General features: G+C 37.9%; 1 protein-coding gene across 4 annotated transcripts in view; it reads left to right on the top strand.

Annotated features, from left to right (window-relative positions):
* ZMYND11 (zinc finger MYND-type containing 11) overlaps positions 1–16,934 on the top strand; it is a 105,313-nt gene that overhangs the window by 72,954 nt on the left and 15,425 nt on the right. For 2 of the 4 annotated variants that reach the window (XM_032680427.1, XM_032680436.1), the window contains exons 4-9: positions 1,386–1,430; positions 4,234–4,395; positions 13,391–13,468; positions 13,849–13,941; positions 15,402–15,489; positions 16,630–16,685. In XM_032680427.1, coding sequence (XP_032536318.1) covers positions 1,386–1,430; positions 4,234–4,395; positions 13,391–13,468; positions 13,849–13,941; positions 15,402–15,489; positions 16,630–16,685 — 522 coding nt within the window. The remainder of the gene's footprint in view (positions 1–1,385; positions 1,431–4,233; positions 4,396–13,390; positions 13,469–13,848; positions 13,942–15,401; positions 15,490–16,629; positions 16,686–16,934) is intronic. The other 2 variants (XM_032680445.1, XM_032680454.1) reach the window with 2 other exon arrangements.

Here is a 16,934-nt window from a genome sequence, read left to right as displayed (position 1 = left end):
TTCTCCAACATACAGATTCCCTATTTCAATTACAGCTAAGTAAATCTCCATTACTAATGAGTAAGCATTTCTTTTCCATGTACATTTGCATTATAATGGACATTTTCTTTGTGCACTAAAATTATTCTTTCCTTGACAACAACTATATATTTTATTTTACAGTAAAGGCTACGACATGATGATTCATTCCTTTCTGTTGAGTTTATCTGTATTTAAATTGTCAAATGTTCTGGATAGCCTGACATTTTTTGTCCCATGTTATCTTTCTGTACTTCCAGAATAAATGTATGTATTTGCTTTAAGACAACCTACTTAAGACAAATCACAAAAAAGTAAGCTTACGTGCTGCTTATAAATTAATCTGTATTTTTTAAATTGTTGCAGTGTTTCACTTACGTTGCTGAGAAATCTCAACTATTTATGTCAGTGCAAAGTGACCTTTGTGATATAATGTTTGACTGATTTGAATATAAAGAACAAGTGACCAAATGTGGCCCATATCATTGCAAGATCCCACTCTGCTTAACAGAGCACAGGTAGCTCTTTGGGTATTAAGTACAGCCCCCCAAACCGACACTTGCTGCCCTGCTGGTGCATAGATCTACGAATGCAGCAGGCAGCTGAGTAAAAGGAAGGGGGAAGGCCTCCTGTTGGATCTGAGCTGTGCAGCTTTGCTGCCAAACCCACTGCCTCTTGAGGGCTGTGGCCAGTCACTGGGTGCCGCTGAACTGCTGAACTTGGGCAGCCAGCGCTGCCGGCGGAGGATTCCCTTCTCCTGCCAGCACAGTGACCTAGGAGGCTTTCCCTGCCCTGTGTCAGGAAATAAGGACATTGGCAAATTGAGTCCTTGTGGCGGAGATCCTTCCTTCAGTCTGCATGGCCCTGGGAAAATGTATCACCTTTGATACACAAATAAGGACTGTGAGTTTTATTGATAAATTGATAGCTTAACATTTAACGCAGCAAAGAAGGTGTTGCTGTGATTTTGGCAGGGCCACTCCCTATGCAGTAAATTTTCTTAGAAGGATCTTTTTTAGATGCACAGAGAAGGTTTACATATCTAAGAGAGTGCATTAATTAACAATCATTAATATTCCTGATGATTTTTAAGTTGGCCTGGTGGTGGGTATGTATATGGGGAAAATGATGGGTGTTGGGTTCTTTTAATGATATAAGTACATGGGATAATTTAAAGAAGTAAAATGTGGTGAAAGTGTTAGGTAGCATTCCAGAAATGCAGGAGGAAATGTATGGAACCAGAAGTTAGAACTAACAGATTGATTTCCTGGTCACTGTGCATGAATTCTTTCTAGCCTTATGTATATCCTGATAATCAGATGGCTTACAGTATAGATACAAAGTTTGTTTTGTTTTTATTTTGAAAGGCCTACGGTATGCAGCCTTTTTCCCAGACAGCAGCAAAAAACAAGGTGAACAATTTTTGCACTATGTGGTTTTGAATTCTGTCATATTTTCTATTACGTTTTCTGTCTTCCATTAGGGTAGCTTAGTTTACTATATTAGCCACCACCATCATCCATGTCACTCCCAACTCCGAGTTTAGTGTACATCCTGTATGTATGTAGCTGGATGGCTCTCCCGGGGCTGGCAGTGGCCGCTCACATGTCACAATTCCCTGTCACCACGGTCGCCCTTGGATCGGTGGTTTTTGGGAGCGGCTGGTGACACCTGGTGGTGGGTGCGGTAATTGCACACTTATTAACCGTGTCTGCAGCTGGCGGAGTTTTGACCTGTCCTGCCCCAAACACTGACAGTCAGAGCTTGAGATATTTAAATAAATCCGATTTCCCGCACAGAAAAAAAAAAAAAAGTGTTGGGAGCACATTCCCCTTCTTTATGTAAACCGAGAGAAGCAATAATCAGCATTTGCTGTTGGAGGAAAATTAATGCCTCTGACCTTGCTATCGAAGTCAATAGGGCAGTTGTCCACAAGGGTTATGTACCTTTTTATATTGGTTTTTATTAGCTACATATATTGCACAAATGAATGTCTTATATATACTTATGCACTAAATATACTGCATTAAACTAAAACTCTTTTCTGTGAAAAACCTGGGTGTTTGTATTTAGAAATAATGATGTTTTCAAAATTTTGCGGTGTGAATACTGAAGGAAGCTTCTTCTGGTGTTTTATTTAACGTCATGGTTTCTGGCTTGAGTGTATGATTTTTCTTGCCAGCGAGTATATTTCCGTATGTTTATGACATTCCACATCTCTTTGCCAGCATATTTCTTAACAATGGAATATCTGGGAGATGCAAATATGTAACTAGTACAAATAAAAATTAAGAATCCTGGAATGTGATTCTGTGGTGAAGCTCTAGGACCTCTTGAGGTCTTCTCAGTTTGATTTTTATCTGAATAGATCTTTAATCAAAACCCGATTCTTTTTCTTGTTTAATTGGCCCTTTACTGCCACCTGATTTTTTTTTGTTTGTTTCATAAAGAAGATATGTATTACAGTGAATATGAAAGAAATACAAAGCAATACTTTATCCTGATTTTTCTCAGTCTGCAGGCAAATCAAGTGCACCAACAATGCAGTATCTTTAGTTGTTTCTAAAATATCCTGAAGAAAGGGCTCCCAAAGTACACTGCCACTGGAATTTGGAAGGGGAAAGATTTGGTAAAACAAGAATGTGTTCTTTATAGCCATATGTGGTGGTATTATTATGCCATCCTCAGATATACAGAATTGGCCAAATAAAATTAAATAGGGAGACTGCATTAAATGAGAAGAAATGATAAAAGGTCAAGTTACACTGTTAATCTGCACAACAAAGGAGAGCAAAGTTCTGAGTTCAAAAATCACTTGTTAAAGGTTGTTAGGGATGTTTTTTCCACCCTTAACTTGCTGCCCCTGCAATCCAACATTCATGGTATATAAAATTCAATGTAGGCAGTCTGGATTGAGGCTGTCCCTAAATCTCTTCTGTTCATGGGGGCTCTGGTCAGATGGATTAGATACAAAACACAGCTGTTCTTCAGTGCAAGGGACTGGAAGTGCCACTTCTGTGTAGCACTTCTTATGCTGCTACGCTGGAGGAGACCTTTCACACGAGGACTTAAATGAAATGACTGTAGTTCCCAGGCACAGAAAAATGACAATCGAACAAATGCCAGTTCCGGCAGTCAGTGGGTGTTGCTAACTCCACCTTTACAACATGACATTAAAAATGGCTTGATCAGATTTTTATCAAGATAATTTATTGCAGAATAGGAGTGATTTTTTCAGAGATCTGAACCCATTGAAAAGTGACATTTGACATGAAAAGGCATTTGGAGTTTTGTCTGAGATATGACAGCTATTTTGTCTTCTAAGTGTACAGAAAAGTGTGGCATTTCAGATAACAAACATAAACATTTAACAGTGGCCACTGGCAATTCTACTTGGTTTTAGAACTATAGATTCCTAGAGCAAAATTCTGCCTCCAAATTATATGCATGTTGCTCTCATTTATTTCAGCAAAGCTTGTGCACATGTTTCAAAGGTCAGAATTTGGCCGTTGGGGGTGAATTTTCAAGGAGGAATATATTAAAGACATCTGTGCATCAGCAGAACCATATCCTTTGTCTTCTGTAGAGCATTTCAGGAATGAGCCTAGTGCTATTGAGCACAGCAAGTGAAACATTTTCTATTTTTTGAATTGCATTGAGATTGCTTAGCAGAAACATTTCTTGCAGTAATTGGTTCATGATTTCATTTATTTCTTGTAACTCAACACTTTGATGCTGAAAAGTTGACAGTTTTAAGAGAATAAAGACTGTAAGGGACTGCCCTTCAGAAAATTACAGTTGAAAATATACTGTAACAATCAAACCAAGGAAAGTAGTCCAAGGAAATAGGTATGGTCTGTTGAGGTGCACAAACTCTTGCTTGCAGTCTCATACGGAGAGGTCAACAAGTGTTTTACACAAAGGTAGAAAACAAACCCACTTTTCATTGTGGACAGAGCTCATATTTGAAATTGCTACTAATCAGACACTTGAAAAAAACTAAAACTTGACATTCATATTCTATTGGAGTTAGTGTGTATTAAATTGATAAGATCTTTAAGCATATAGGTTTTCCCCTGTTTTTTAAACATTATACACTTCTTAAAATGTTTATAATGTCTAATTGCTGCTGGATTTCAAGACATATCAATTTTGTTCTTAGTTCCTGCAGATTTTGACAGAATGTCATACCAAAATATTTTGTATTTTTTGTAGGACTGGGAAACAGAAAATCATGACTGGTATTGTTTTGAATGCCATTTGCCTGGAGAGGTGTTGATATGTGACCTGTGTTTTCGTGTGTATCATTCCAAGTGTTTGTCTGATGAGTTCAGGCTTAGAGACAGCAGTAGTCACTGGCAGTGCCCAGTTTGCAGGGTGAGTACCTATGAGATTTCATGTGCTGATTAGAGGATTGATATTCATTAATAGATTCATTAAGGTGTCCAGATGGTCTGGCCAGGTTAATGGATAAAAAACTGAATATTGAAATGATGGTACCTACCTAGAGCATCTATACAGAGATACCAAAATGTGGTGCATGTAGCAGATGGTAATTTTTGAAGACTCCAGCAAGTTTTACTTATGCATTTGAACACACAGAGTATACTGTGTGGGAATGTGTGTACGTACGTTTGCCACGCGTGAATGCAGTGGAAATCTTCAACGAGTAAACAACTTGCTGTATAAGATGCTACTGTTTTTACTTAACATCATTTTAATGAATCATAATGTAACTTTTTTTTGCATTTTGACGACTGCATTCTGAATATTTTATTGGAATAATATTTTACCTCATAAAGTCACAATCATGTTGCTGATGAGAGCAGTGTCAAAAGATACTGAGTGAAATCCTGCTTCTCATTTAATAATGTGGATTCTGTTGGTGCAAAAAGGTCAATCTGGATTTCACTCATGGCATCCATATCTATTTGCTTTTTCTTTAAAAATGCTATTCTTATGAGTATGGTAGGGAGACAGCAAAAAATATTTTTTATATACTTTTCAAGAATGGGCAGATATGTTGTCTACATGTCATTAGAAGACTAAACATTCTAGTCAGGATGGTGCTTACTGATACCTGGCCATGAACCAGCCAGACACTTCTTGCTGTTGTCATCTCTGTGTCACCTCCTCCCATGGAGCACATTATTAGGCTTCCTACAGAGCTAGGCTCCCTTCCTGTGGAGGGAATAATGCATATGAATGTTTAAGATAAAATTCTTGCTAGAGAAAAGCATAAAACTGCCAGTTCTACTCTGCCTAGGATTGCTGGAGGGAGAGCCAATTCCCTTGCTAAAAGCTTAGATCTAGTGTAGAGCAGCAGACTCACCTTCAGATGATCTGTGGTGCAAGGAATGTAAGGGTTCGGGTACTTCATAGTGTGTGGAGAAGCAGTTGTTGAAAACACGTGGATTGTTTTGTCTCAAAAGACCACTTTTTGACTGGTGTTACCTCAGAGCCAGTGGTAAAAAACCTGTTGCCTGTTGCCTCTGATAGAGAGCTCTCAGGAAATAGCAAAAAATAGCCTGCCTCAAGGAGGTTGAAAGGAATGAAAAAGAAGTAGCGGCAGGAAAAAACAGTTAAGAATAGAGACATGTACTCTATCTCTCCACATTTAATTGCTAGCCTTTAATTTAGCTAACAATATTCCCTCTGTGAAAAACAAAGAATGACCATATATAGATAAATTACTTTCAAATTTTTAAATAAATTTTTTTAATAATTGTTGGTTCTCATAATGCATATTGATAGTTCTTATAAATAGTTAATATTCGATAAACTGGATCCAGTCTCCATTCTAGTTTGCCAGTAATTTTAGATCACACCTGGTGAGAATAGGGAATGTAAATGGTGTATGCCACCTTGTATAGGAGGTAGCTTTTATAACATTTATATTGTAACATGGATGTCATCAGAGTGGAAATGCTGAATCATTGCATGAGATATGCATCAATATGTCGGTTTTAAGAACAGTTTGATTTTCATCTTGAAGCCTTGAAGTCCTTTATGGCAATGATATTAAATAAATGTTTACCTTGAAAAAAATCCTGTGAAACTCAGACCATGTGCTCTGTGTCTGACTTTCTTTATATTGGTTCCCTTTTCATTATACAAAGGCTAAGGAGAGGTTTTGGGGACTCTTAAATACTACCTACCCCAGAGGTCTTTGACTAGCTTAGTGCCTCAGGTGATGATCAACCTATTTTTGTGAATGTTGCCATTATGAGTGCCATGGCATCCTTTCTCCCCCTGTGCCAGCAGCTTCTGTTTTTCTTGTAGTTAATTCAAATCACATCAAGCCCTAATTCTGCAAACTTAGACTAAGCAGGCTTGCACAGTCCCTGTAAGCGTGGGAGTTAGCATCCTTGTGTCAGGCTTCAGTATTTTTTTGCTACTTTCTCCCCACCCTCCTAGGAAATGACTGCTCTAATTTCATGTTAAGAGCAAGAGAGTGGCCTATATTCAAAAAACTGGTAATGTGGCTGCTGTCCAGAGGAGCTTAACTATCTTGCATAAGGACAACAGGATTTACTTTGCATTGTCAGCAGTAAATATGTACGTTCAAGAAAAGTGATAGCTGGGACAAAGAGATACATATCTTTTCATACCTAATTCTCATAACTGGACACAGGGCTTTTCATTGAGGATTTCAAAGCTCTTTACAATGGCGAAGTAAAAGTATGTTTAAAACTGAATATATTGGGAGAAATAATCTAAGAACACTTCATTCTTATGTAAATATTGCTTCTGTAAAGCTGCCAAGGTCAGCAAGCCTCTGGATTATTTATTTCACAAATGCTGGTTGTATTAGTTTGATCAACCTGTGCAGCTTTATCTTACCCACTTGAATACTCAGAAACATTTTATAAAGGACATTGCCAAGGATTTGTTCATAACTTTAAAATATTTTTTCTCCCATAATGTTTTTTAAAATCCCTTGTAAACCTTGTTCTGAACTCTGTTTCCTTGCTGGTAGTTTTTCTTCATCCATAAAGAAAAATGTCCAGTTCCTTGCTGCTTTTTTTATTTTTTTTAACTTGGCGGTACCGTTCTGAATATTTTTGTACCCTGTGTAACTCTCAGCAAGGGTCAAAAGTCAAAAAAGTTCAATTCAAACCACATTGCAGTGATTGAAATTTTTCCCTGACTGTTGACTAATCATTGTCTTAAGTGAAATAAATTGGTATTATCAGCAAAATTCCTGGTAGACAGGTCACAAGAGAAGCTCTTAATATTGAATGAGCTTAGAGACTACATTCCCCAGTACTGGAGTGGTCCATTCAAGACAGGGTTAGTCAACTTGGTCTCTGAAGGATGTAGGAGACTTACACATTTATTGCTGCTCTTAGATGAGATGAAAGAAGGAAATTAATTTTCTTCAGCTGTTAATTTAGCACTTAAAACCCACATAAAGTACTGTAAAAATGCTAGTGATTTTTTGGGAGGGGAAATAGATATATACAAAATTCTGAATAGAAGAATATTGACACATTGGTGTAACTGACTATTATTTTCTAAAAATTCAAATTTTAAAATAATTTTATAGAAAGGCAATATTAAACATGTTGATATATAGTTTGTCCCAGAGAAAAAGACTTTGATTTGTTAAACAAAAATAAAGAAATATTCATATGGTTTCATTTGACTCTTAAATTTTGTACAATCATCTGATCAGAGATTGGTCTTCCATGCATGTGTTTTGCAAGGACTTATAACCAATTTACGTATCATAGCAGGTGTTTCAATATTACTGGGGTTTATACATATGAGACTAAAGTAATCTATAGAGCTTAAGATCTTAAATGCTGTGCTGATAAGTATTCTATAAATAGGCTATTTCTGAGTTCTGGTACTGTTACTAGCATTTCATAGAGTACATAAAAATACACCATTATGCAGTTGACAATCAACTTCAGACAAAATCTGACAAGTGAGAATGACAAACAGTAGGAAGTTAGAAGCACAGAAAGATGGAGGTCATTTATGTGAAGTAGCTCAAGTGCTTGGATAGGGGGTGTTTGGTAGGAGCTGTCAGTCAAGGTGGTTACTGTAAAATACAAGGAAGGAAGGAAGGATATAACTTACTTTATGGGGTGTTATGGTAGGAGTTTGTTAGATAACTGTATGATGAAACATTCCTGGAACAAGATTTGGCGTGATCACTCAAATAATAGTCATGGATTGATGGGTAAAGGCAAGTCCTAGTATAGGACCAATATTAGCACCACATGGTTCAGTGCACAGAGCCCACACCTGAGGAGGTGTTAATCCTCAGCAGGTCCCTCCCACACACCCCTGAGTAGTTCAGGGAGCTGGCAAAACAGGGCACTGCACAGGACGTACTTAATAAAGTACAAAGGAATTTGTCCACAGCAGTGAGAAAACTGGGAAACCTCTGCTTAAAGAGTCTCCTACCACCTTCTTTGTGCACATAAAAGCATATTTAATTCATATGATGCTTCATATTCAGAAAGGGCTTAATGCACCATACAAGTAGAAATCAATTTGTGGATTCAGCTGTAACATTGCCAAAAGACCTGATGCTTTGAATATTCTAATTTAACTCCATATGATCTTGAAAGAGGCAAGTCTTAGGCCGTATTTTGCTCATGCAGAAGCTTTTCTGTACTGTACTTAGAGCACAGGGCACATTGATTGCTCTGAGACCCATTCCATGTGCCTGCATACCTTTCTTAATGGTACAGGAAACCCGAGGACCTGAGGGTTGGAAGTTTGAGAGGGCGGTAGAGCAGTAAAGCTTTCCATATGTAGCACCAAATTCCTCTGGAAATTTAAGCCCTAAAAAAATCCAAGGGCCAATGTGTAAAGCACTAAAGAGCAGTGGTGAATATATGTTAGACTCATGCACATAATTCCCCTCTGCATATAGACCCCCTGGAAACGTGAATTGCTTCTGAAAATGAAACTGGTCCCTTAGAAACATGTATCTGTCATTGAGCAGCCCTCACATCATCACTGAGCTGAAATGCAGCTCTTTGATGTGTGTATACACAGGACAGGTGAAAGAGGAAGGGAAAAAATATTCATTAATGGGAGATTATAGGGAAACGGAAACCTCTTTCCATGGAGAAAATGTAATTTAAATGCTTACAGCTAGACAGAATGCTGGCACTGACACCTTGGATTTCTTAGAGTTTTTCTATTTTTTTCTCTCCAAGTGAAAGATTGCAGCAGCTGCAGCATTGTGACCATTGTCACCCTGGGAGTTGGGAGCTATGTGGTAACTCAGGGTGCAGGGCTTACTCACTTCCATCATAACTGGTGCTACTGCAGGATGGAGTGTTTCTTGGCAGTGCCCCTAGCTGCTGCTAACCTTGTGTGGTTTGTAAAGTCTTCCAGTGAATTCCTGCATTATAAGCATGCCAGAATTGCTAAATAAGTCACACCTGCACAGTGTTGCTACCCTCTTTAACAGCTAGGTACTATTACTAATCTAGAATATTGAATATAAAGAGCAATGTCAATCCAACCCTCAGGTACCAGCTTCTAAGAAACAGATGTGCTGCAGAGAATAGGGCATATATAAGGTATTTCCTGCACCCACAAGCAAAGAGTTAGATTGCAGCCTTGGCCTTTCACCTACCAGATCTCATTAATCTTCTACATGAGGATTGCTATTGTGAACGTTATTACTTCACTCCTACATCCCTTATGTAAACATGTATGCCTGACCAGCCTTTCAGTTTACCTTGATTCAAAGCAGAAGATTTGCAGATTTCTCAAAAAAGTTCGTGTGACTTAGGAATTGTCCATGTTGTGGGTTAACCCCAATAGGCAGCTAAGCACTCACGTGTCCCCAATTCCCAGCGGGACAGAGAAAGAGAAAAGGAAGAAAACTTTTTGATTGAGGTAAAAATTGTTAAATAAGTGAAGGAATGGAAGAAAAGAGAGAAATAAAACAAAAGTAATGCAAAAGCAATCACTCCCCACCTCCAAGGATGGACTGTTCCTGAGCTAAAGATGGCTAAACCCCTCCTGTCCCTTTCTGTTGCTGAGCATGACATTATTTGGCCTGGAATATCTCTTTGGTTAGTTCAGGTTATCTGCCTGGTTGTGTCTTCTCCCAGCTTCTTGTGTACCCCCCAGTCTATCCACTGTGGGGGCAGAGTGAGAAACTGCTGAGGCCTTGGCACTGTTCAAACACTGTTCAACAAGAGCCAAAACACCCATGTGTTATCAACACTGTTTTGGTCACAAATCTAAATTACAACACCGTATGAGCTGCTGTGAAGACAATTAACTTCATCCCGGCCAGACCCAGCACAGTCCTATATTAAGATAATATATCCCAAAAATAGGCTATCTACAAGTATAAGAATCCTGATAATATTTTGGGAGCTGGATTGAATCTTAGCAATCTCCTTGAAAGAAACTTGAACTTAAACAAGGTTTGCAGTAGCGTATCTTAGTAGATCTGACTAAGATCTGACACAGTAGATCTGTGGGAGAAGATACACAGTGGATCTCCCCACTTTTAGAGATTCTATCAGATTCTATCATTATTTTTATTTCCTGAAAGTAGGAAATTAGAAGACCTAATTTTCATTTATACTTGCTTATATATCACTCTGAATAAAGGGACTTTAAAGTGGGTATATTGTCGTGTCAGAGCAATGTAAATTGGTTTTATGCGAAATATAGTCCCCATCTAGTAGTATCTATTTTCTTGCTTTGAGAGGTTCTAGGTTGACTTCTCTGAGAATGCTGAAAGTCTTCAAAATAAAAAGAAGAAGTTTTTTTATTTTTTTTAATTTAATTACACATTTTACATTATAACTTCCAAAGAATGTGTGAATGGTACCTCCTAAATGGCTAATCTTTGTTGAAAAGTGAATGAGGAGGTTGGAATATAACTGGCTTTCTACAAAGGGTGAGCAACCTTGCCATAAAAAGACATTTTACTGGCTCATAGGCTCCAATTCCCTAAATTTATTATCTTTCAAAATTTAGTACAGAAACGTGGAGATCAAATTTTTCTTAAAATAAGTCAGGGTAGGGAATTGAAGGAAAAGTGGAGAAATTCAAGTTTGCCTGAATTGGCAAGTTAATTATATCATTTTTATTGGTGCTTAAGATGATATTAATTGCTGACATCAATAATGATACAAAGTCAGCTATCTATCTTTTCTTATGATCTGAAGGATAAGACTGTAAACCATCTATCTCAACACAGTCTCTTACAAACTGTCTTGCCCAGCAGGGCATGAAAAATGGTTCACATGAATTCAAAGGATAATAAATTAAGAACCATGTCAGAAAAAGAGATGTAGAAGGACTAGGCAGTGCAAGTGAGTTTTATTGTGTTCTTATAAGTTTCAGTCTCTTAAAATGCTGTGTCATTAGCAAGCATACAGCACTCTGGTGCCTGAAATGACAAAATGACAGCAGCATTTCATAATGCAGATAATTTAATGCACATTTGGGTTTTCATTTGCAGTAACAATGTTGGTCTATGAGAAACCGAATAGGTGATTTGAATTCCAGCAGAATACACCTTCTTATGGCAGTCAGAGTCAAACATGAATATACAGAAGGTGATTCAGATATATGGGGCTGGATAAAATTATGTCTCAGTCCAGAATTTGAAAGGAAGGTCAGGCAATCATTAGTATTATGAAAATAATGCTTAAAGGAACTGTAGGTATTAGAAATACCTAGGGCTGGCCCTTTCCACAACAGTGAGTTTTACTCAACAGTGGTAGTCAGGAGAAAGCTATAGTGTTGTTACGCATATTGTAGTATCTAAGTAGGTTCCTGACTGAACTGCTATTTCAGCACAGTTTGTAATGATTCAAATTGCTGTTAGTTAAATAAACATCTTCTCAGGTAGTGCTGTGCACAATTTTGTTTTAAGAAAGAGGCAGTCAGTACAATCCTGAGATATATAGGTTGCACCTTTGAAACCACAGGACATGGCCAGTGATTTTCAGTATCTTCAGTGTCTTGCAGAAGGAATATAAACAGAGGAGACACAGCCAAATCCTATCAATTTTTTTTTTGCATTAATGTGTAATTTTTACTCTTGCCAAGTAAATATATAAAAGTAGTTGCTCTGTACTTGATGTGTGTGCTCCCTCTATATGTTCAGAGTCATATATAAGTAATTCAATGAAAAATAGCACACTTCTAGTGATCGATAATTCTTAAGCCTCATACCTCTCTTAGTTACCTATTAGAACATGGATTCTCTTTTTTCTTGTGTTTCCTAAGCAACAGTCATCTGCACAATTAGGTGGATCTTGCTAAAGACCATCAGATTTTGAGGATGGACATGTAACTGAGCCGGTTTAGTCTACACAGTTTACACGCAGGTGGTGATGTGAGGCATGAAAAGGGGAGAACTCAGCTTGGCACTCAGTGTGAGGTCTGAGGAGGAGTAAATGCCTTGCAAGAGATGTGAGCAGTTAGAAACACTTCAGGGTAACAAACCTGGAACCCATGCTGTTGTTTCACTGTAATTTTGTTTTGGAGAGTACTGTAGGTAAAAGCAAGGAGGACACAGCACATATCAGCCAGCTGTTGTAAGGCCATGCAGAACTGTGCACAGCTGCTGTGATCTGGAATTGGAAAGGCTGGTTTTTAAGAGCACATTAGGCATTTGCAGACAGCCACCTTCTCTTAAGAAGCATGTTTTCTGTATGCAGGGCTTCCCACTAGCCTGGATGGACTTTATGGACTTTGAAGGGTAGAGATTAATTTATATACTAAACTGAGAGGGAAAAAGCTCTGAATCCTGAACTGCTAAAAAGTAGTGATCCATGTTCCAGAATCTGGATTAGATTTTGTGAAGGAAGAACCACAAAAATCCACAACTGCTATGTTTCTTGAGCAGTAAAAAGTGCTCTGAGTTTCTACTGGCTAGAACCGATTTGACTTCCTTCCAGATGGTGTCGTTTTGCTTAGTAAGCACATAATTTGTAGATGGTACAGGATATTATTTTTTAAATTATTTCTTATTTTACTGAAAATATTTATGCCTTGATAATAAAAAGACCATTAAATAAATTTTAAGCTGCTCCCTAAAATGCCTTTCTTTATTGCTTTATTCTAATTAGACACTTTTTTTACGAGAGGTTTTGACAAACTATAATGGATACAAGTGGAAATAAAACTTGTAATTCTTCTGTAGTTGAAGTCCTCAGCCCAGACATAATTCAAAGCAACATATATAGTTGTTGTGACATCTCAGTGTTACTAATTTCCCAGAAAAGATTTTCCCTAAAAAGTTGTGCGTTATGTGATTCAAAGTTACCTTTCTGAATTATGTGTTAATGCAGAGAAAATTTTTATTGGATGAGTTTTGAAGTCAAGTTTAAAATAATAATATGATCCTGTTTTTCTTTGGCAGAGTATCAAGAAGAAAAACACAAGTAAACAAGAGATGAGCACATACCTGCGATTCATAGTCTCTCGTATGAAGGAGCGGGTAAGTCTGAAACAGGGAAGTTTATTCAGTGCACTGGAGAGGATGCATTAAGGTTACCCACGGGTGACTGTGCAGGGAGGAGGGCTACAACAAGGAGTTTTTTATTTCCCTTGTCATAAGTGGTGTGTGTATTTCAACATATGCTTATTGCTCGGATTACTATAATTTTGGCAAGAGCAGGTTATGCTTTGGGCCTGTGGCTCCTCTGAAATGGACATTTTTCAGGTTTGAGACACATGTGATCTGCCAGACTGTGGATCCCCAGTTTGGCCTTGTGTAGTCCCCACCTGAAACAGTCCAAACTATTGCATTTTCTAATCCTTTTGTGTTTTAAGCAGATTCTAAATGCAATAACATACACTGTCTCATGGTCCTTTCAGGCTATAGATCTAAACAAGAAAGGGAAAGACAACAAACACCCAATGTACCGAAGGCTGGTGCACTCAGCTGTTGATGTTCCTACTATACAGGAGGTAGAGTGACTTGCTTTCTAACTTCCACACTGCTTATGGCATCTTTTAACAGTGAAGGACTAAAAATTCCTTCATGACTAAAGTACTAATCCTGTTTAATTCTCTTTATGATCAGTATTTCAGTATTGTATCCAGCATTGGATATGGCAGCTTAGCATTTCAGTCTTTTCCTCTTAAATAGGTAACTGAGTAAAACCATTTTGAGTGGTGCCTATTTTTCAGACATAGAGTATCCTCAAGTCCTTTTGTCCTAAGGTTTTATTAGGAGCTCTAGGTAGCTAAAATCTTTAGATAAAGTACCTTTAGCTAAATGACTGAATATGGACTCAAGTGCCTATGTTTGCACATCTGGCCCAATGTTTTTGACCAGGTTCCAATTTCAGTCATTATGCCCTTGTGTAGGTGTCAAATTTATAAGCATCCAAATGATTCATAAAGAACCAATCATTTTGTTGATCATGAAAAAACAAGACTCACTCAAAACATCTGTTTTGCATTAATTGTTCCAAAAATAAAGTACTAGTAAGTATGTTGTCCCTTTTGTCTGAAAGAAAGGTCTGATCATGACTCATATAAATCAACTGCACATGACCAAAATGAACAGCATATTCATCTTTACTCATTGCTAGAACTGGATTACTATGCAGTGCTGGGGTATATCTTGCCCCTTACAACCAGAGATGTGAAAAGCCTTTGTTTTATTATAGAAACACATGAATAAACAATAGTTTCACTGACAGTTTTGGAGACCAACACTACTGCCTGGCTTGAAGTACTGGCAACACTGGTTGAGCCTGAAAATAAGTCAGGCCTTCCTTTCACTCTGTCACCTTCTCCTGCTTCCACAGAAGGTCCTTTGGCCTTGATAACACCCTATAAATAGATGATATTTTGTTTGATAATTAGAATTCTCATAGGAGTTCTTGACAGAGCACAACTGAAACCACTGCATTCCATATCAGACAAAAGACCAGACTAGGAAAATGAATTGCATGACTCCTTGTAGGCATTTGTTATGAGTTTGGAGAATCAGCTTTCATCAGAAAACACTGGCTGTCAAGTGAAGATCCTGGAAGTTTAAAGGCAGTTGAAACTAGTTGGTATTTTAAGGTACAAAATGTTCTCCTAAGGGAATATATTTTAATTTGAACAAATGTTCTGGGCCATACCTTATGCTGAAGCTACTCCGGATTCACCCTGTTATAACCAAGAAAATATTTTTTAAACTTGGTCAAGTGTTAAAGAATCTATTTTACTTCTGGGCATTGCATAAAGGGTCCGATGCAGCCAATGCTCAGGTACTAACAAACCATGTCAAAGAGTTGTAAGTACTCCTGTATGCAGGAAAGGCAGTGTCTGATCTGTGTTGCATAATGCAGATTCCTGTGAAAGCTTCTCTGCATTAAACAGGTAGAGCACTTTTACAGTTTTTTCACGGTGCTGTGTTTTCTTTTGTGTAGAAAGTAAATGAAGGAAAGTACAGGAGCTATGAGGAGTTCAAAGCAGATGCTCAACTGCTTCTACACAACACGGTGATTTTTTATGGAGGTAAAATACTACATTTACTGCTTGCTTTGTTTCCTTTGTCTTTATTTGTAGGAAACTCACAAGTTCAGGATGGAACTTGGTATTAGATAGTCTTAAGTGTGGATGAGGTCATTTGAGAACCCTTTAAAAACAAAGTAAGCTCCAAGAGGACCTTGCAGGATCTTTTCTGGCCCATCTACTACAGAACTATTCTCCTTCTCTCTGGCTAAACCTCTCAATGGCAATTTGCACCTTTGCCATCCTGTTTCTTATGCAGCCTAAGTCAGTCTATACTGTGGATTTTTGCCAATATACATCTGTTGTGCTAGGGTAGAAAGAGACTGATCTCTGATGTGGTGTAGCAGCAAAAACATGTACTATAGGCACATACTTCTTTTACTTTTGGGCAGTATCTGCCTTATTGTGACAGCAAATATAGCTACATCCTCACTAGAAGCGTGCTGCTGGTGCAGTGTGTGGAGGTACAGCCATCAAATAGGAAAAACACCACCACCATGTCCAGAAACTATAGCCAAGTCCTGTGACAAGGTTTTCCAGAGCCATTTCAGGAAGGATGTGGTTCCCCCCTGCAGACATGGCCCCCATCAGGGAAGCTGTGGGAGGAGGGTGGGACTAGTCTGTTTGCAGCACCAGGAGATTCGGACTGTGGTTAGTAGGGAGAGATGTGAATATGGTAATAGAGGAAAGCACAGGGGTGAAGGGAATCACATAGTGATAAATAGTATGTGAAACATTACTCAGAGCAGAGGTACTTATGTGACTGTACCTGTGTTCCCATTGAGTGGTGATAGCAGAGAGCCATGTTTTAGGACAACTGCAGTGTGTCATTAAGACACTAGCAGAGAAAGAAACTGGATCCATATTAAAAGCAACTGTGTCTCCCTGCTGCTGCTCCTCAGATGTGTACTTGTATTGTTCAGTGTAAAAGCGGCATTTTTGCATATAAATATGAAACAGAAAACAAATATTGAACTGATTGTTAGAAAATTTTAAATAGAAGGGCTGTCCAAGTGATTAAATTATGTTTTGTATTCTCAAGCACGACAATTATAGTGAAAGTCACAACAATGACAGCTGCAAATCTTCGTGAGCACTGTGATCATACTGTGACTGTTCATACCATCTATTTTTAATTTATAGCGGACAGTGAACAAGCTGATATAGCAAGGATGCTTTACAAAGACACATGTCATGAAGTAAGTACTACCAAGTAACCAAGATGTAGCCAAGATGCTTGATTTTCATTTCAGAATCTAAGAAAATAATTCTTCATATTATAAAAATAAAAATAAAAATAGTGTGAAATTTGTTACGATTTTTCTCCAAGCTGTCTAATAGCTGATTCAGAATTCCTCTTTCTTTGGTTTGCTTTTTTTTTTTTTTTTCTGGGCAACTAGACTAAAATTTTAAAAATACTGATATTCAGATTTTAGTTTTGAAAATAA

Source organism: Chiroxiphia lanceolata, chromosome 1 (assembly GCF_009829145.1).
Source record: "Chiroxiphia lanceolata isolate bChiLan1 chromosome 1, bChiLan1.pri, whole genome shotgun sequence".
In the NCBI taxonomy this organism is placed as follows: Eukaryota; Metazoa; Chordata; class Aves; order Passeriformes; family Pipridae; genus Chiroxiphia; species Chiroxiphia lanceolata.
This window is presented reverse-complemented; position numbering and strand designations above follow the sequence as displayed.